Source organism: Cotesia glomerata, linkage group LG5 (genome assembly GCF_020080835.1).
Source record: "Cotesia glomerata isolate CgM1 linkage group LG5, MPM_Cglom_v2.3, whole genome shotgun sequence".
In the NCBI taxonomy this organism is placed as follows: Eukaryota; Metazoa; Arthropoda; class Insecta; order Hymenoptera; family Braconidae; genus Cotesia; species Cotesia glomerata.
Genome location: NC_058162.1, coordinates 9,108,785 through 9,130,344, shown reverse-complemented (window position 1 = coordinate 9,130,344; position 21,560 = coordinate 9,108,785). Strand labels below are relative to the sequence as shown.

General features: G+C 31.6%; 1 protein-coding gene across 7 annotated transcripts in view; it reads left to right on the top strand.

Moving 5' to 3' along the window:
* LOC123265137 (tetraspanin-5) overlaps positions 1–19,402 on the top strand; it is a 160,992-nt gene extending 141,590 nt beyond the window's left edge. For 2 of the 7 annotated variants that reach the window (XM_044728785.1, XM_044728788.1), the window contains 8 exons: positions 5,892–5,965; positions 6,057–6,131; positions 6,661–6,759; positions 10,091–10,229; positions 10,562–10,611; positions 11,481–11,591; positions 13,808–13,918; positions 19,122–19,390. In XM_044728785.1, the coding sequence (XP_044584720.1) occupies positions 5,892–5,965; positions 6,057–6,131; positions 6,661–6,759; positions 10,091–10,229; positions 10,562–10,611; positions 11,481–11,591; positions 13,808–13,918; positions 19,122–19,190 (728 nt within the window). In that variant the 3' untranslated portion in view covers positions 19,191–19,390. Of the gene's footprint in view, positions 1–5,891; positions 5,966–6,056; positions 6,132–6,660; positions 6,760–10,090; positions 10,230–10,561; positions 10,612–11,480; positions 11,592–13,807; positions 13,919–19,121 lie in introns of all 7 variants that reach the window. The other 5 variants (XM_044728787.1, XM_044728786.1, XM_044728791.1 and 2 more) reach the window with 5 other exon arrangements.
* Positions 19,403–21,560: the final 2,158 nt, after the last annotated feature.

The following is a 21,560-nucleotide window of genomic DNA, read 5'->3' as shown; positions in this document are numbered from 1 at the left end:
GGTAGATGGGAGCGTTTTAAGACAATTAGACGCCGGAGAGTTGTATAGATATATAGGAATGGAAGAGCACCGCATGCATGCGGTCTCCGAAGTCCAAGCAACTCTCCGTAGCGAGTATGTTAGGAGACTCCGGAAAATTTGGTCCTCCGAACTTTCCGGTAAAAATAAAGTCTCCGCTACTAACACGCTCGCTGTCCCAGTCTTACTATACTCTTTCGGTGTCTTAAAATGGGCCCGAAAGGATCTACGAGATCTTGACATCAGAACCCGTAAGACTATCAACATGAACCGGAGCATGCACCCCAATTCATCAGTCGCCAGATTATACCTCTCCCGGTCCATCGGTGGGAGAGGTCTGCAGAGTTTGGAGCGGCTGCATGATCGTTTGGTCCTGGGTTTAACACACGAAGTTGTCAATTTCACTGCAGACGAGGATGACTTTCTTATGCAAATTGTTCATAAACATGAGAATGCGCATAAGGGGTCGTTCTTGTATAAGGCAGCTATATATGCAGCAAGAACCCTTGGTCTTGGAGAGATAAACGCTCTTATGGAACTCCGAAAGGAGGAATTCAAGAGCGCCATCAGGAACGCCGAGGAAAAACTACTCCTAGGCGAACTGATGGACAAGTCCATGCACAGCGTGTTCTTCAAACACGTGCGTGATCATGGCTTGTCCACCCAGCTGACGTTTTCCTTCTTAAAGTCAGCTGGCCTGATGTCCGAGACTGAAGGGTTCATATTTGCTTGCCAAGATGGTGTCATTAACACTCTAGAATACCGTAGCAAGGTGCTCCAGGTGCAGCTTCTGGACACGTCATGTAGGATGTGTAAACAACACCCGGAGACGCTCATGCACCTTTTGTCAGCATGTCCTGTGCTGGCGAGAGGTGCATATATCCAGCGTCACAACGCTGCCCTGAGAGTACTGTACTACTATCTTCGTCACCGCTACGGTATTGACGTGACACCGGTGCTGCCTTATCTGCCAGGAGATATTCCCCAGGTTGTTGAGAATGACAGTTGCAAAATTTATTGGAACATGCCGTTTGCAACAACTCGGCGGATCGATCACAACAAACCTGATATTGTGCTCTTCGACAAGGCTACTCGTGACATTTATGTCATTGAGTTCTCGGCCCCGGCTGAATACAACATCTCAGCCAAAGAAGAGCACAAAAGACAGATATATCAGGATCTCCTGTTTGAAATTGGCAAACTTTACCCAGGTTACCGTGTCAAGCTCGTCGTCCTGATTGTTGGCGTCCTCGGAGGGATGAAACAGTCTTTTGTATCCTCACTTGCCAGAGTTCCAGCTTGCTCATCAAAAGCTGAATTCTTGGCGGTCAGGATGCAGAAGGCTGTCATACTAGGTTCCCTCCGTCTACTTAGGAAAATGACTTTGGCCTGCTGTGATCACTAACCGCCTTGTTGTGCGGAGTGGTCCAGCAGTAATGGATGGAGCTCAGGCTGGGCCCTCGGAGAATCGGACTCCGGGGACAACCCCCCTGAGCATTTAATAACATATAATAATAATAATAATAATAATAATAATAATAATAATAATAATAATAATAATAATAATAATAATAATAATAATAATAATAATAATAATAATAATAATCATAATAATAATAATAATAATAATAATAATAATAATAATAATAATAATAATAATAATAATAATAATAATAATAATAATAATAATAATAATAATAATAATAATAATAATAATAATAATAATAATAATAATAATAATAATAATAATAATAATAATAATAATAATAATAATAATAATAATAATAATAATAATAATAATAATAATAATAATAATAATAATAATAATAATAATAATAATAATAATAATAATAATAATAATAATAATAATAATAATAATAATAATAATAATAATAATAATAATAATAATAATAATAATAATAATAATAATAATAATAATAATAATAATAATAATAATAATAATAATAATAATAATAATAATAATAATAATAATAATAATAATAATAATAATAATAATAATAATAATAATAATAATAATAATAATAATAATAATAATGGTGCTTGGTGCTTGCTACGTGGCCTCCAAGCGGCGCATCGCGGGAAACGCAGACCATAACACCAGGTCTGTAGGCGAACGACGTAGCCGATGCAGTGGGCCAACTACCCACTGCATTGAAATACTGAGTTACAACAAGACGTAATCTCAGAAGTGCTCCCCACAACCGGTCCTTTTCGGATGAGGACCATTCATCAGGTGGGAGGAGCACGCCGGACCCGATGAACGATGACGACCCTGGCGCTTTAAGGACTTACTTTAAGTGGACGGAGGAACTACGAGTCGACCTCTTGGTGTGCTACCAACGTAGCGAGCCGGGGGTGAGCGGTTATATGGCCCGGATGCACACTCTTTGGAGTGATATGCATCCGGAGCTAGAGCATTTTACGCCTAAACACCTGCGTAATTATGCCGCTTATCTTCGGCGTAATAGAAGATCGCTTGTGCCGGATAGAAGGCAGTCTAATAGACTTTCCTTTCCGGCGCAATTACACCAAGAGCGACGCCGTTCCTCCTTGGATGACAACAATCCCTTTATAGGACGGCAAGTAAGTATATCTAAAAAGATAACTTACTCCCAACAACAGCTAGAAGCGGTAAATGAAGATCTCCGTGCAAACATCCTGGAGGATTCCACCCTGCTCACTGTGAGCCAGGTTGTGTATGGTGCAGCAGTTTCGGCTTTTCCGAGAGAGAGACATTGTCTCTCGATCGAGGCAAGGTTGAGACAGCGCATCTCACAACTTGGACTCAAAATTGACAGATCCCGGAAACAGGTCTCCCGCATTCAGTGTGTGATTGAGTTTGAAACAACTCAAAGAGCATACACGCCCCGAATTCGGCGCATTGCTGCTGAACTTCGGTGGCGTCATCACACACTGAATAAGAGTACTCTTCTTGTCATCAAGGAAGAGTCTCTCAATAAATTGCGGGCTCTAGTGACTGCCAAAAGTCACTAGAGAAAAGGCTGAAGCGGTTGGTCGACAACTCGTTGTTTCGATCCAGCCCTTCACGCTTTCTGACACCAAAGACCGATGTTACCGGGAATTATCCAACACCTGAGCGGGTGGAAGCTTTTTGGACTGAGTTGTATGGAGATCAACCAAACGTGAACGCCAATACTCCAGCTCTGCACGACTTTAAAGCATTCTGTCGGGAACACCGTAGACAGAATGCTGATGAAGAGAGCCCTGCAGTCAGTGTGAATGAAGTTCGTTCAGCTCTAAATGGCAGCAAAATTGGGCTGCCCCGGGACCAGATGGCATAAATGTCTTTTGGTGGAAGAAGTTTACTTCTACCCACCTCCATCTGGCCCGTATATTTACATCGTACATTAGAGCTGACGAACCGATTCCAGACTGGCTCGTGGAAGGGCGAACCGTACTGATACCAAAAAAAAGGTGACTTGTCTGACCCAAAGAATTACAGGCCTATCACCTGCTTGAATGCGGTTTATAAAATTTTTACAAAAATTTTAAACAACCGTATTTTGCAGAAGATAGAACCTGTATGGCAACAGATATATGAACAGCGTGGCAGCCAAAGAGGCCTGTCAGGTTGCAAAGAGAACTTGATAGTTGATCGATGTGTCACACAAGATGCGATCTACTATCAACGCAACCTGTCAATGGCCTGGATCGACTATCGCAAGGCATTTGACTCAACTTCTCATGAGTTGATTTTATATCTCCTCAAATGCCTGGGGGTCAATCCTGAAATAGTGGAATGCATTCGGCGTACAATGCAGCTCTGGCGAACGCGTTTTCACATTGGAAGTGGAAACGCATTGCACATAACCGGAGTTGTAGAGTACAAACGAGGGGTCTTCCAAGGTGATTCCTTGAGCCCTCTGCTGTTTTGCATCTCACTGCTGCCTATATCTGTTGCTCTCCGTAAAACTCGTGGGTACTCTGTGGGGCCTCCGGGTGATCGAAAATACTCGATTACCCATCTGCTTTATATGGATGACCTGAAGCTTTATAGTGCTGATGAAGATCATCTACAGGCGGCTCTTAACATCGTAGCAGAGTACACGCGGGATGTCGGAATGTCTTTTGGGTTGGACAAGTGTGCGGTCGTACATCTGGCGAGGGGTAAGTGCTCTGTTACGGGTGATGATGTCGAGTTGGTAGATGGGAGCGTTTTAAGACAATTAGACGCCGGAGAGTTGTATAGATATCTAGGAATGGAAGAGCACCGCATGCATGCGGTCTCCGAAGTCCAAGCAACTCTCCGTAGCGAGTATGTTAGGAGACTCCGGAAAATTTGGTCCTCCGAACTTTCCGGTAAAAATAAAGTCTCCGCTTCTAATATGCTCGCTGTCCCAGTCTTACTATACTCTTTCGGTGTCTTAAAATGGGCCCGAAAGGATCTGCGAGATCTCGACATCAAAACCCGTAAGACTATCAACATGAACCGGAGCATGCACCCCAATTCATCAGTCGCCAGATTATACCTCTCCCGGTCCATCGGTGGGAGAGGTCTGCAGAGTTTGGAGCGGCTGCATGATCGTTTGGTCCTGGGTTTAACACACGAAGTTGTCAATTTCACTGCAGACGAGGATGACTTTCTTATGCAAATTGTTCATAAACATGAGAATGCGCATAAGGGGTCGTTCTTGTATAAGGCAGCTATATATGCAGCAAGAACCCTTGGTCTTGGAGAGATAAACGCTCTTATGGAACTCCGAAAGGAGGAATTCAAGAGCGTCATCAGGAACGCCGAGGAAAAACTACTCCTAGGCGAACTGATGGACAAGTCCATGCACAGCGTGTTCTTCAAACACGTGCGTGATCATGGCTTGTCCACCCAGCTGACGTTTTCCTTCTTAAAGTCAGCTGGCCTAATGTCCGAGACTGAAGGGTTCATATTTGCTTGCCAAGATGGTGTCATTAACACTCTAGAATACCGTAGCAAGGTGCTCCAGGTGCAGCTTCTGGACACGTCATGTAGGATGTGTAAACAACACCCGGAGACGCTCATGCACCTTTTGTCAGCATGTCCTGTGCTGGCGAGAGGTGCATATATCCAGCGTCACAACGCTGCCCTGAGAGTACTGTACTACTATCTTCGTCATTACTACGGTATTGATATGACACCAGTGCTGCCTTATCTGCCAGGAGATATTCCCCAGGTTGTTGAGAATGACAGTTGCAAAATTTATTGGAACATGCCGTTTGCAACAACTCGGCGGATAGATCACAACAAACCTGATATTGTGCTCTTCGACAAGGCTACTCGTGACATTTATGTCATTGAGTTCTCGGCCCCGGCTGAATACAACATCTCAGCCAAAGAAGAGCACAAAAGACAGATATATCAGGATCTCCTGTTTGAAATTGGCAAACTTTACCCAGGTTACCGTGTCAAGCTCGTCGTCCTGATTGTTGGCGTCCTCGGAGGGATGAAACAGTCTTTTGTATCCTCACTTGCCAGAGTTCCAGCTTGCTCATCAAAAGCTGAATTCTTGGCGGTCAGGATGCAGAAGGCTGTCATACTAGGTTCCCTCCGTCTACTTAGGAAAATGACTTTGGCCTGCTGTGATCACTAACCGCCTTGTTGTGCGGAGTGGTCCAGCAGTAATGGATGGAGCTCAGGCTGGGCCCTCGGAGAATCGGACTCCGGGGACAACCCCCCTGAGCATTTAATAACATTTAATAACATAATAATAATAATAATAATAATAATAATAATAATAATAATAATAATAATAATAATAATAATAGTAATAATAATAATAATAATAATAATAATAATAATAATAATAATAATCAATAAATGAAGATTGATTCAATAAAATTTATATTTTGAATTTCAGGTACAATTACTTCGGTAATTGGGTTCACGGGATGTGTGGGTGCGCTCAGGGAAAATACATGTCTTCTTGCAACGGTAAGCATTAATTCATTCATTAATATATGTATCATATTTCCATATGTATATTTCATTCAAAAGAGATAATTTAATTAAATAATTATTTCAGTACGCCATATTTTTGGGAACGTTATTACTACTAGAAATGACGATTGGAGTGCTGGGATTCATCTTCAAAGACTGGGTAAATATTAAATATTAATAAACATATTGAAAAAGGCGGTTGTTTGAGTTAGTGACATCGCTGAAAAAGTAATTAATTAAATCTTTTTCACTGGTTATTTTAAAAGAAAAAATAAATAAATAAAATAAACTATGGAAAGTACGTTGATTAAAGGACGATTCGGTTAAAATGAAATATACAAAAAGCACAATCAAGTTTAATTTAATGTTAACATATACGTAAGCATAAATTTCATCGGTGGAAATTTTTCGTATTCACTCTGTGAATACATGAGCACTCAACGTACGACGATGACAAAATATAATATGAAAATAAAATTATTTGATTAGCATATAAAACAAAATTCTATATTATTATTATTATTATTATTATTATTATTATTATTATTATTATTATTATTATTATTATTCAGATAGCCATTTTAAATTTTTAATAATAATAATAATAATAATAATAATAATAATAATAATAATAATCTTGATTATTATAACCGATTTTGAATAAAAATTGTAAACTAAAAATTTTTCAGATAAAATCCCAAGCAACCGGAGGCTTTCAAGCGTTTATAATTCACTACAGAGATGATCCTGATCAACAGAATCTCATCGATTGGATTCAAGAAGACTGGGTATGTAAATTCACATTTTATCTTTTAATACCCATCTAAAATTCATCATTTTTCAAGAATATAATGTTTAATTTATTGTCCTAAATTCTGCGGGCGCATTCAGACATTCAAATTCAATCTTTGATAGCTTTAAAAATAGTCGCATGAAAATGAAAAAATTATCATTTTAAAACTGTAAATACATATTTTACAAGTAGATTGTTGTTATGCATCCTAAGTGTTTTTTTTTTTTTTTTTCTAATAAAAAACAAATCAAAAACTTTGAAATTCACCATTTGCTCGTTTGAAACTTGAATAAAGCAGCGGAATTCCGACGAAAGAATCAAATTCTCGGACAGTCAAAAAAAGAATTAAAATATATAATTAAAAAAAAGTGGGTGCAAAAAAAGTTTAGTATGCAAATAGTTGAATAAAAATGTAAAATATGCAAAGAAGAGAACGGAATAGAATAAAATAACAATGAAAAAACGTAAAAAGTATAAACGCAGCTGGTAGACGCAGGATTCGATTCGAGCAATCAATAGCTGTCCGCAGAATCTCGGTCCAGGAAATTTGAATAGCAACCAAGAGAAAGCCATTGATGTTGTGCTATCAGTATGGTGCTATGTATATCATCTTTCTCGACAGTACACTATTGGTTCTCTTGTGCGCTCTCTCTGGGTCATTGTCTCCCTTTGCTAGATCTCAGTAGCATGCAAGCACGTTTGAACCCCATTAATGGAATGCTTCCGTACCAGCTATTCCGAGAGATATTATGTACATTTAATTGAAATAAATTCCTTTATTAACATATAAGGTGAAAGCCCCAATAATATCAGTAATATTTACTAATTAATTTTAAATAATTAAATAGATGATCTGGATACACCAATTATTGACGGGTTGAAAAACTGATTGATCTAAATATTGACGTACCGTAACCCCAATTATTGACGCCCCTACTTAGCATGCGTCGAATCATTTGGTTATATTATTATTTATCAAAACTTGATATAAAGTAATCAATATTATTAAAGTTAATTAATAATAATTTCCATGAATGATTAATTACTATTAAAAATATAACAATTTATTCAAAAACTTATTTAACACCAAAACACGCCGAGTTATTTGACAGTTAAAAGCCTTGTATATAATCGCGTAACGTATTTTATACTTAAAAAAAAAGGCGTCATAGCGCTGTTGACTGGCTGTCAATATGGGATTCACCATAAAAATTATGAACTAGTTATTGACTCCCATTATTTAAATATTATAAAGCATACAATTAATTTCGATTATTTAATTTTATAAATATTTCATTTATTGTTAATTAAAAAAAAAATTAGATCATATAATTACATGAAAAAATTAATTTAAACTCGGCAGTTAAAAAATATGCTTTTGTAACCAAAGTTGTTAAGAAAATAGACGCTCGTAAGCTGATTTGATGAATTGGTGCTAACTTTATTTTTTTTTAATAATTAATATTTAATATTTTGAACTGAAAGTGTTTTTTTCAATTTTTTAATTAATTAGAATTTAATAAAAATTTATTTGATCGTTATTCTTATTACACATAATTTAATATATTTAAAAATAATTTAGGGTGTCAATATTTAGACCCCCGTCAATAATTGGGGCTTTTACCTTATATATATACCCTATATATATATATATAGGGTGGCCCAAAAAAACCGACTATTTTTTTTTTCTTGTCTCGAGTGAAAAAATGTTAGTTTTTGATATTTTAAGAGCCCTCACCAAAGGACAGCTCAAAAAAAAATTTTTAAGAGGTCACTCCAAATTTTTTAAAATTTCAAAAATCGTCAAAAATCGAATTTTTTTTTTTTTTAATTTTTTTTTATCGTTACGGTATAATTTTATAGACCAAAAAAAAATAAGTTTCTGAAAATTTCTGTTCAAAATTTAAATTTTGAAAGGTCGCTCATAATTTTTTTTTTTTTCTTTAATTAGTCATATCGCTGACTTTAACTGTTGGGAGTGGTACGTTGGGGTCTTTTTGGTTTGTAAAAATCTTAACCTACGCGGCAAGGTCAAATCTCAACCAAGCTGGTTTCTAAGCCCACGTCTGGCAGTTGATTAAATTAAATTATTAAATTAAAAAAAAATTATATTTTCTATGTTGTGCTTGATTTTTAGTTCATCTCGTGATGTATTTTTATCGATTATGGTACTAAATAAATAAAATGCATGGAATTTTAATTTGAATAGTAAAAGGTCGCTCGAAAAAATCTAAACTAATGCACTAATAAATTGAAAAAAATCATGAGCAACTTTTTAAAATTTTAATTTTGAACTGAAATTTTCAGAAAATTATTTTTTCTTAGTTTATAAAATTATACCGTAACGAGAAAAAAAATTAAAAAAAAAAAAATTTCGATTTTTGACGATTTTTGAAATTTTAAAAAATTTGGAGTGACCTCTTAAAAATTTTTTTTTGAACTGTCTTTTGGAGAGGGTTCTTAAAACATCAAAAACTAACATTTTTTCACTCGAGACTCAAAAAAAAAAAATAGTCGGTTTTTTGGGCCACCCTAATATATATATATCTTTGTACCCACTAAATTATACGTTTAATAAATTATTCCTATCCAACTATTACATCTTATCTCATTTATATCAAAATTGTACATTATCATTTTTTGATCAATTAGTTAAAGGAAAATATATTCATTTTTTTACTTGGAAAAAAATTATACTATTGTTAATGATTCACTTCTACACTGAAAAAACAATTAACTTGGCTCAAGAACAATATTCTTGACCTGAAAATTTTTTTTGGTTTAAGTAAATTTTCCTCTACTTGAGAATTTTTCTCTTGAATCAAATTAATTTTTTTTTTCAGTGTTATATCACTCACCAGCTGAAAAAAAAATAAAAAAGAACAGCGATGAGTTGACAATTGTAAACCAATTTCAATGTATAAATATCGTTGCAATTTATTTTTTATCGATTTTAAAGTCTCAAAGTAATTTAACCTTTTTTCTTTTCAATTTTAAATCCTGCCTTCGACACTACAAAAAATATAATTTACTTAAAATATAATTAAATAAAAAAATTTTTAATCGTTATTTTTAATTTTTTCTTCATTTTTAACGACTATTGTTTACAGAGATATTTAATATGCTATCACTACAATGATGAAGGACAATTTTTTATCCTCAATTATAAAAAAAAATAATTTATATAAAATATCAATTTTGTGTAAGAGAAAACCACGCTATAGATGTTGATATAAAAAAAAATAAATAAAAAACTGCACGAAGAAATTTAATAATTGTGAACGGGAAGAATAAAAAACAAATAATAATAATAAAAAATATTTTAGCTTCAATGCTGCGGTATCGAAGGACCAAAGGACTGGGATCGTAACAACTATTTCAACTGCTCTTCGAGTGAGATTGGATCGAGTGAAGCCTGCGGCGTGCCTTTTAGTTGTTGCAAGCGGGAGCCCAACGTGAGAAGTGTAAACCATAATTTGATTACTATACCACTCGTCAAATGCTCATTCATGTCCTCGTTTTCAATCATCATCCTCACTATATACACTATATACTCACTACTCGGCATTCTCACTCACGCATGACAACTTCTGATATTTGTTGTACATGTTTCATTTGCCAAGCATGCATCAATTCATATCGATTTTACATGATTTAGTGCCATTCAATTTACGTTAAATCATCCGACAATATAATTATACTCAACACTTGAATTTACCCACTGCAATAACACAAACCCATTGACAGTCTTTAATTATTCATCAGTCTTATTGATTTATTCATTCATTTATTTTTACAGATCACCAAAAATAAACAGTGTGGATACAACGTCAGAAAGCCTGGAAATGTAAGCTTTTTTTATTATTTAGTTTATTCAATAAGAGTTTCTTTCTTTTAATGATGAATTTGAAAAAATATTTAAGATAATAATAAAATTAATTTTTTTTATCAATTTTTTTTTTTAAAGTTAAATGAAAAATTTTTGCAAATTTCAATTTTTCTCTTTTAATAAAAAAAAAAAGTTTTTTTTTTTTTTTTTTAATTAAAAGAGAAAAATAGACATTTTTTGATTGTTTATTTTTTTCCATAAAAAAAATTATTAGTTGCCTTTAAAGCGAATATTCATTTGAAATTTTCTATAAAATTGGAACCTTTATAATGACTAATAAAAAAAAATTAAAATTAATGTATTCGCATACAAAATAAAAGTACAAAAAAAGCAATTTATCTTGATACTAACAAAATTCTTACTCTAATTTTAATTCTCATTCTGTCCCTGTCTCAGTCCTTGGAAACTAGAACTCGATGGTGGCTGTTTGTCTGTAAAGATTTCGGGTTCTATAATTGCTTGGTACGTGATGTAAAGCGCGATAAGACAAGTTAAATGCCGAGTTCTACGACATGGGTGATTAAAACGTCTACCGTCGAGTATAAACGATTGCAATTAATTAATAATATACTTAATTAAATAATAAAGTTGCCCTTTACTTCCATAACTTGCTCGTTAGTGGCCCGTCGAGATTTATTTTTATTTTATTTAGGTAACCGCGCATAAAAGACAAAGTTGCGATACTCGGATAACTAGCCGGAGAAAATTTTATTTGTAAAACAAATAATTAATATCTTATGAATATTTAAATTAATGAGCTTTAAACGCTAAGCGTTTAAATTAAATATAAAGTAATATTTGATTATTTTATTTGGTTGAAAATGCAGCCAGGAGAGAGGAGTATATTTGAGCGAGGGTGCTTGAGGGCAGGCGAAGAATGGCTAGAACTAAATCTCGTCCCTGTAGCCGGCACTATTGTGAGCACGATGGTGCTCCAGGTATTTTATACACCTAATTACTTTTATTTTAAAACTACGTAAAATTTTTTATTGTATTCATGTGTAACTTGTTTGCCGTTGCACTATTTTATAGTGGAAATTTTTTTATTACATTCGTTTTTTTTAAGCTGGCATGAGCTTTCTTTGTTGCGTAGGTGTTTTTACAATTTTTTTTTATTTTGTAGATATTTTTATAATGAGAGCAGCAAAGTTCTTATCGTAGTTCTAATTATTATTATTATTATTATTATTAAATTTTTATAAAAAGATATCTTTCATTTGAATGTAGTTTTAATTTTTTACTCGAAGAAATTACACAACAGTCGCAGAAAATTTGGTAAAAGTATTAATTTTTTGTTAAAAAATTTTAAAGTTAAAAAAATTTAGTGATAAAAAAAAGGAAAATAATTATAATTATTATTAGTATTTATAATTTGAAATACAAATAATTACAATAAAAGCATCAGGAATTAACTAATAACAACAACTTTTATCAAAAATAGTTATTAAAAAACTCTACGTATTGTATTAAACTGAAAAAAATCGTTCTTGTCATTAAAAGCTCAGAATTTCAAATGATTCTCAATTTAAAAAAAAGTTTTAATTATAAAAGTTCCACTTAAAAAAAAAAAATTAATTTTTCAAATAAATCTCAAATTTTGAAAAAGCTCAGATTTTCTAAAAAAATGACAGCATACTTAGTTCTTTCACCTTCTAAACTTCCTTCCTTCGACTCAAAAAAGAAAAATTATTGTCCAGAAAAGAATTTTTTGGTTCAAAAATTTGTCAAAATAAACCATTTTAATTTAATTTTTTTAGAAGAAATATTAATCAATTTCTGCCTTCAATATGAAATATTTTAGTGTGAATTTTTCAAATCAGAAAATGTATTCTTAATATTGATCAATAATATAACAAAATATAATCAATAATACCCTTATATCACTAAAATTTTCTCCATAGTAGTATTTTTTCTCTCATTACAGAAAAATCCTCATATTAGAAAAATAAATAAAACTCGTTTTCCGTTAAAAACCATCCCTCACAAAACTCATCACAATCAAATTTCCCGCATCACCTCCTCCAAGCGCCCACAACTTATCCCCTTAGTCCCAAAATTTATCGACAGGAAAAATCGCGGCCCATAAAAAACAAAATTTTTCCAATCGAGAGCCTCGTAAAATGAAACAAATCGTTAATTAATGACCACTGGAGCACCCAATCGTAAGTAACAGCCACAAAAACATCCTTTAAAAAAAAAAGAGTTATCAATAATCAATAACCGATGATCCCAGTATATCCAATGTGGTCTGAAGAAACGTGGAACTATATAACAACAATAACTCCAATGACAATAAATATTGTCGCGAAAGTAGCATTATATCTATCTATCGGTTTCCCAACCCGGCATTCACCCGCGCCACCGGTTTTATATTAGGTATAAAAGCAAAACCATAAAAGCCGATAATGTTTCCGGTGTTACGATTGAAATACCAGGCTACTCCTCGTTGTAAGTAAAACTATAAACATATGCCATAAATATACATACACACTGACATATATACATGAGTAAACACATAAATATACGAACGATAGAAGCAATGACAGAAAATATCGCGTTTATTTTAGCTGAACATGCAATCCAATATTTTTTTCCTCCACTTGTTTTTCATGCATGCATTATTATTATCATTATCATTATTATATCTATGCAATCGCGACATAAATTAAAAGTCGGTACACTAGAGGATGTACGGTAGCATCTCGTTGAAAAGCGCGACTGAGGACTGAGCTAATACAACTTTTGTAAATACATTGTTTGCTGAATAATAATATACATAATAATTTTTTTTTATTTCATTTTTTTTTTTTAAACTCCGGTCCTCTCATCTATTTTACTCAGCATTTTATTTACTCTTTACTTTAACTCTGTACTCTGTACTCTGTGCGCGGCTTTATATTCTTATGTTCGGGGATCTAATAAAAAATGTTCAAAAACCCGAGATAAAAATCCTTACAGCCAGTTTAACATCCCACCCTCGATGTTAATGTTTTAGAATTCACAGTAGTCACACACCGAGCTACGACTGTGTCATCAGCAAACAAAAATAAAGATAAATGGTTAATTGCTAATAAAATAAAAATAAAAAATAAGTAATGTTGTATGGTAAGCATAAGCATTATTGTCTACGACTAGACCACTGTTTATTTTACAGACTTCGGACGTTTCTATTTACGAAAAGGGATGCATACAAGCCGGCGAGGAGTGGATGGAGAAAAATTTACTCGTTATTGCTACCACCGCAATTATTACTGCTTTTGCTCAGGTATTTTTTACTCATTTTTTTTTAGTTCTGTTATTGATGGGCACTTTTTCCGGCTCAAGGTAAGATTAAGCGGGCTTTATTTGTGCTAAAGCAAGCCTGATTTTGTTGCTTCGTAACCATTATTACGGAAGCTTTATGCTACTTGCTGCATGTTATGGTTATGGAAGTTGTGATTTATAGGGTAGTTTGTTTAACTGATTGTTGGAGTGTCAGAAATAAATGAAAGTGTCTTCCTGATTTTTTAGAGGGTGAATTATTGAATGCAAAGCGTTTTTATTTATTATTTAAATCCGTGACTTAGGTTAAATTTTTTTTTATATACTAAGAAAAAATAAAAATTATGACCGGAAAAAATTCCTTGGTTCAAAAATTTGTTAAACTGAACAATTTAATAAACTATTTTCTGACGACATTTATCAAAAAGTGCTACTTGTAGAAATAAAAAAAATAGTGATACAATTTTTTTAAAGTATTAAAATTTATTTGTTATATCAAACTAATAAAAAAGATTATATTAATTTTTAAAACTGTAAATACGTATTTTGAAATTTTTTAACGAAAAATTAAAAAGGTGAGAAAATCCAAAAGTGTACGACTCATAATGCTCATTTAATTATGAAATAATAATAAAATAAAAGAAGGTGAAAAAATAATATATAAAACAGCTGAAATAGGACAATAATGCGCAAACACCCCAAGTGAGATAAATGTACACAATATGTGTATACGGAGAAAAATTTATAGGAACCTTTCCAAAAATTATGGGAATGGTTCCTATAATAAAATGATCATTATAGGCATCAATCCTATACTCATTATAGGAACCATACCCATAGTTTATTGGAAACGTTCCTATACAATAATGGAATAACTTCAATATATTATGGGAATGGTTCCTATATAGTTCTTATAATATTATAGGAATGGTTCCTATACTATTAAAGGAATGGTTCCTATAATATTATAGGAATGGTTCCTATAATATTATGGGAATGACGCACATAATAATAGAAAAAATTAGGAAAACGGTTGACCCTAAAAGGCCATCCCTGCAACTTCCCGCTCATTTCATACTTAAGCGCACAAACCTACATTTATTACGTTTTTAAGCTCTTCGAGCTCAAAAATATAATTTTCGTCTCATTTTGAGCTCTCCGAGCTCAGAAATCTATGACCCAGATTTTACTTTTTGTATTTGAGTATTTTAGTTTATTTTTTATTAATTACTTAAAAATTAATAGAAATAATTATTGTTATTATTGCGGCGATTATTATTTAATTATTGTATTTATTTAGTTAATAATTTTATATTATTGTTACCGAAGGTATGATTAAATTAAGAAATTAAGCGTGTGAGAAATTATTACGAAGCCGAGCGAATTACTTGTAAAAGAAATTAAAAGACTGGGCAAATTATTCTAAGTTCCGAACAAGATTTAGTATGGAAAATCAACGAATGGATATATAATGAAAGAAATTGCGATTAAAATAATAAAGAATTGAGTTTCGAAAATAAAAACTTAGAATTTGGCGATACGAATGGATAGAAAATGAAGGAAATTACGATTAAAATAATAAATAATTATTTTTGAATGCTAGTTCGAGGACACCGGACAGATGTCTAAAACGACCCTTCCGGTTCGTTACAAGAGAGTTAGGGGAAAAATGATAAACGCCAAAATTTGGCTCGATAAGGCGAGCAATTCTTTCTCGGGAGGATTACTCGGTTGAATACTCTTCACCAAGTAATTCGAGAGGATAATACTCTACCTGGAGTCTGACCAAGGCCCAGGTAAGCATCGTGAACCGACCGGATGAAAGTGCTTCTCCCCGTGCCGAAGCCTTCAGCTGAGGTACGGTAGGTGATCATAGTCGTGTAGGTGGGATCGAGCTGGAGACTATCCTCTCGATCCTTGGGGACGGCGATTAGGAGGTCGAGGAAGTCGGCTAGATACCTCGACTTCGGGGACCTGGGTGGCAGCACCGCGGGAGAAGGGAGTTGGAGACTATCCTCTCGTTTCTCCGGGGGAATCCCGAGTAGGAAATTGACCCACTAGCGCCGCGAACTGGAGAACGCGATTTTTTTTCTTTTTTTTTTTGAGTTTGAACCGCGTTAATGATTTTGAACCGCCAATATGTGTGAAAAGAGTGTTCTAATGTATTGTTTATATTGTTTAATTTGCTTATATTGTTTATATCGTTTATTAATATGATTAGGCCAATAAAGAGGTTTCCTTTTTTTTGATTTATTTAAAATGAAGTGTTTTGTTTATATTTTGTTATTGATAATGTGATCCCCGTTTATGACCCTGGACTCCGGCGAGCAAATTTCGAGCCGGGGACAAATTAGATATTTATATTTCTGAAAACGTGGACGTTACAAATCTGCTAGAAGTTGAATAAAACATTGTTTTTTGAATTTCTAAACCGCAATAACTTTTGAATGAATGAACCGATTTTTACGTGGTTGGTGACATTTAACTCAGTTTTTAAAGCCTCATAAAGAACTTTTAAGTTTAAATTGATCGAACAAGGAATTTCAAAGTAATTCCTAAAAAACGATTTTTTCGATTTTTTTCGTTAACGATAACTCACGTACGAATTAACCGATTTCGACCGGGCTGGTGGCAATCGACGTGTTTTTTTAATGTTAAGAGCTGATTAGTTTTTGGAATTGATCGGTCAAGCCGTTTAAAAGTTATTCCAAAAAAACCACATTTGAAAAAATTTTTTTTTGCAGTTTTTTTTTAGATTTCTCAAAATCTATTGGTTCGAATCGATCCAAATTATGGTCAAAATCTAAGTTCAGTCAAGTCCTTTCGAATGGTGCCAACCACGATGAAATCGGTCAAGCCGTTCAAAAGTTATGAGAGGTTTACATACGGCCGTACACACGCACGCACGCCCACACACACACACACACACACACACATACAGACGTACGGACATCATCGCGGAAACATTCGGAGAGGCTTCCTATAGGACCTTAAAACGTCAACATCCGTTGAAAACTCGATTTTCGAAAAACGGGGTGAAGCCAATAACTTCCCGATTTTTGAAAATTTTCAATTTTCTTAGCGGGAAGTTAAAAAAGTTCATTTTCTTAATAATGAAGCAATCACTTCAAAAATATAAAGTTATTATTATATATTTTTTTGCTAATAAATTTTTTTTTTTGTAAATAAAAATTGATCTTTCACTAGAGTGAAAAAATTTCTTTTTCATAATTTTTGTTCACGTGTGTACTTAATCTTAAATTGTTTACTCCAGCTCAGTTATTATTGTGTTGAATAATATTGAAAAATATTGTAGCAATTCTAAAGCTTCTCTAACAAAAGGGATATTTTCTTACTATACAATTAGAGGAGCAAAATAGATATGGAAATTCATTGTTTATTTTTACAATTTCATTTTATTTTTAAATCAAATTATTGAAAATATCTGAAAATTTGGAATTTCAAAACCATTGGAAATTTTATTTTGTTTAAGAAATTTTTTTTTTAATTAACTTTTTTTTTTTTAAATTAATTTTATTTAAATTTACAAGCATGTATACCATTAAAGATTAATAAAATATCAACTGCTACAACTGATTAATTTAATAATAAAAATAATAATAAATATTATAACTGATAACTTTTTTATCAATTTATATATTATAAAAAAAGAATCATTTAATCAAAAAAAAATAAATTCAGTTAAAAATAATTAATTAAATACTGCAGTTGTATGAAAAAAAAATTACTCCAATATTATTAGGCATCATTCCTATAATATTATCAGAATGGTTCCTATAATATTATGGGAATCATGCCGATATTACAGTTATAATTATAGGTATCGTTCCTATAATTATAGGAACCATTCCCATAATTATAGTAACATTTCCCAAAAGTTATGGGTACAATTCCCATAATTTAAGTAATTGCTCCTAAAATGGTATAGGAAAATATTTCATTAAAATTATAGGAATGATTTCCACATTTTTCTCTCCGTGTTATACAGTCATTCAGTATTTTTATATTATTAATTGCAAATAAACGACACTGAGTATCTCAGCCATTCGCATTCGGTGACCTACAATTCTTTCAAAAAATGAAAAAAAAAAAAAAATTGACTCAATTAATAAATTTTTTCGCAAGTTAGGTACAGTGTTTTCAGGGTTTCATACACGACGGACAGGCAATTTTTTTCAACTATTTTGATGCTTTTTCCATTCCTATTGCACTTAATAAATTTTTGAAAAGTATGGAATTAATATCCATTAAATTATCTTCACTAGTATGCAACATATATCTTGATTCCGTGAACTAACGAGGCTATAATAATAAAAATAGTGGTCAAAATGAGGCGAAAAAATTTTTTTGATTGTAGCCACTCTCTGATGCTTCGTATCATGAGTCGTGCATTAAAAAAAAATAATTTTTTTATTTTTATGCAATAAAAAAAATAAAGAATTCACTTTGGGAATTTATTACAGTGTATATTTGATTTCCTATTATGAATAAAAAAATCTTCAAGTTTTTAAAATTAATTTTTAATTAATTTCTTGTTGAATTAATTTTTAATTTACATTAATTTAAAGTCATTACAAACTTTATCGATTGCGTTATTCAATGTTATTTAAATTGGCCAATTATTTTCCGAGATAACAACACAAGTTTCATAGTGAATAATTACGAATATTAAATTCAAAAAGCTTATTAAACTTTGATACTGATATCAATAACTTTTAGTAAAATTACTGCACTGAAAAAAAAGTAGGTTAAGGAAGTGAAAAAAAAAAAAATCTTGAATCAAGATAAATTTCCTTTAAAAAGATCAAAATAATTTTTTTCTCTTGCATTATATTTTTTTCAGTATTTACATATACTGATAAAAATTTTTTTGAAAAAAAAATCACTAAATAATTTCTTTCTCTTGAATTAAGCAGAAAATTTCTTGAACTAAAAAATTTTTTTTTGAATAAATTTTACTTAGTTCAATATTTTATTTTAAATCAAATCAATTTTTTTCAGTGTATAAAAATGTATAAGTATTTTTTTTACATTATATTTTGTGGGTATAATCTTTTATTTTCATCTATTTACTACTCCAAAATTTTCCTAAAAATTCACCTTCTGAAAAATCAAAAATTGATTCATTTAATATTACACATAAATAAGAAAAAAATAATGATAATGTTTTTAATTATTTTTTCCAGATATTGGGAATATGTTTTGCGCAAAATCTACGCGCTGACATATTTGCACAAAAAGCAAAGTGGCACTGACAATCAAGAGCCCCCACGGCAGTCTAGCATCTCATACTCCTGGGTGCTGATCGATCGCGTTGAATAAACTTCGCCATGTATAACTATATATTCACAAACATAAATATATATATAAATATATACATATATGTGGTGCGTGGTATAAAGTCGCTATTGCTACTACTATTGCTGCTATTACTTCAAATATATAAAATACATTCATATATATATATATATATATATTAGGGTGTGCCAAAATGTAACTCCCGTGGAGAACCTTTTAAAATTGGAATTTTTAGTTCTGCTTTTAACAGGGGCTGCGTTTGGGCATTTCCTGATATATTTTGGTGTGAGACAATGTATTTGATTTTCATAGAATTTTTTAACAGAAGCTTAGTTTGGGTATTTCCGGTGAAAATTCAAAATTTGGCCGGAAGTGCCCAATTAAATCTCCTGTTAAAAATCCTATAAATAATCAAATGAATTCTCTCAACCCGAAATATCTCAGGAAATGCCCAAACACAGCTGCTGTTAAAAGTGGAACTCAAAATTACAATTTTAAAAGGTTCTCCACGGAAGTTACATTTTGGCACACCCTAATATATATATATATATATATATATATATATATATATATATATATATATATATATATATATATATATATATACATAATATACATCATAGCTACTTGAAAAATCTACCACAAGTAAACATCTTTATTTGTCAACTGCACTTGTCACCAAATCAACTTCCAGCTAAAAGCCAACCTCTTTTTCCTTCAAATAAAACTCCCAAACTTTTTCATTTCACTTTATTGATCAAATAATTAACCGACTTTTTCCGTCCAATAATTCAGATTTATAATTAAAAAAAAATATTGTTATTGTTATTATCAATACAGTAATTACTTTCTTAGTTAATAAATTACACGGTCATTTTTTGAATGAATTTTACGGGACTAAATATGTAAAATTCAAAAATTATTTGATCAATAATTAATATAAAAAAACTTTTTTTAAGTTCCAAAATTTTCGACTTTTTTTTTTATTTTGAAAGTTTTTACCGGTAAATTTTTTGTCTAAACTTTTTGATAAACCGAAAAAAAAATTAATGTAAAAAAATTTTTGAATTTAAAAAGAAGAAAAATTCAATCATTTTACAGATTTTTTTTGGTCTCAATAATTTAAGAAAATTATCAAAATTCTAAAATATTAAATTTTATAATTATAGAAAAGTATTTCAAAATTGAAATTAAATTTTGGCAACTTGAAATAAATTTTTTTTTGTATCACAGTCAGTATTTAAAAAATTTAATTTAACCGTAAAATAAAAACAAGTGTACTGACAAATAGAGATGTTTCTATAAACTTTTGATCAACGCGATGTCGTGGGGGCGCAACGAGTTTTTTTTTCGGCCGATCTCGTTGCATTTTTGTCCTATAATTTCGCTATGCGAATAGGCCATTAATAATTACTATATAATTAATGATTTAGTTGATAAATGAATAAATAGATAAATAAATAAATAATTCAACAATTATAAATAATAAGAAATGAATTTATTTGATAAGTTAGAGCATCTCGCTAAGAACTTTAAAAGACTACCGATTTATCGATTTATATATTATAAATATATTTAATTGAAAGCGTGATTTTCAATCGGTGCTAATGTAGCATTATCGATTCTAGAAAATAAAAATTATAAATACTGTTTTTTTAAATTAAATTAAATATTCTGAAATTAACGAAAAACAATAGACTAATTATCGAAATATCTACAGTTGACATTATTTTATAAATAAATATACCAAGAGATTGTTGACTGCGATTATATTTATAACAAAGGGTCCATTTTAATTATTATTAATATTCATAAATAAAATTTATCATAAATTCGAATTAATTTATAAAAAAATTCTTATTTGAGATATTTTTATTTATTCAATGATTTATGGTGATATATTTAAATCTTTTGAATAATTGATCATTGGTTCGAATTTATGACAAACTTTAATAATTATTTATTAATTTTTGTGTCGTTTAATCAAAATAAACGTATGCTGCCCTCGAATTATCTCATCGTAAAATAAAAACACTGGCTTTATTTATTTAAGCACGCGATTTTGAGATAAAACAATTTTAATTAATGTGTAAATGAGTACGTATAGATTTAATTATGTAATAACAAAACGTTAATTGTTATTGACTATATGAATTATTAATAATGACATTAATAAAAAATATATTATATTAATATGAGTTGATAAAATAAACTATCAACTTGAGGAGTAAGTGTGTAGGTAAATGCTTGACGTAGTTTTGTTATCTATTAAATTGACAATGAGTGAAAACTCAATACTAGTTGTAGATAATACATTACTTTAATGT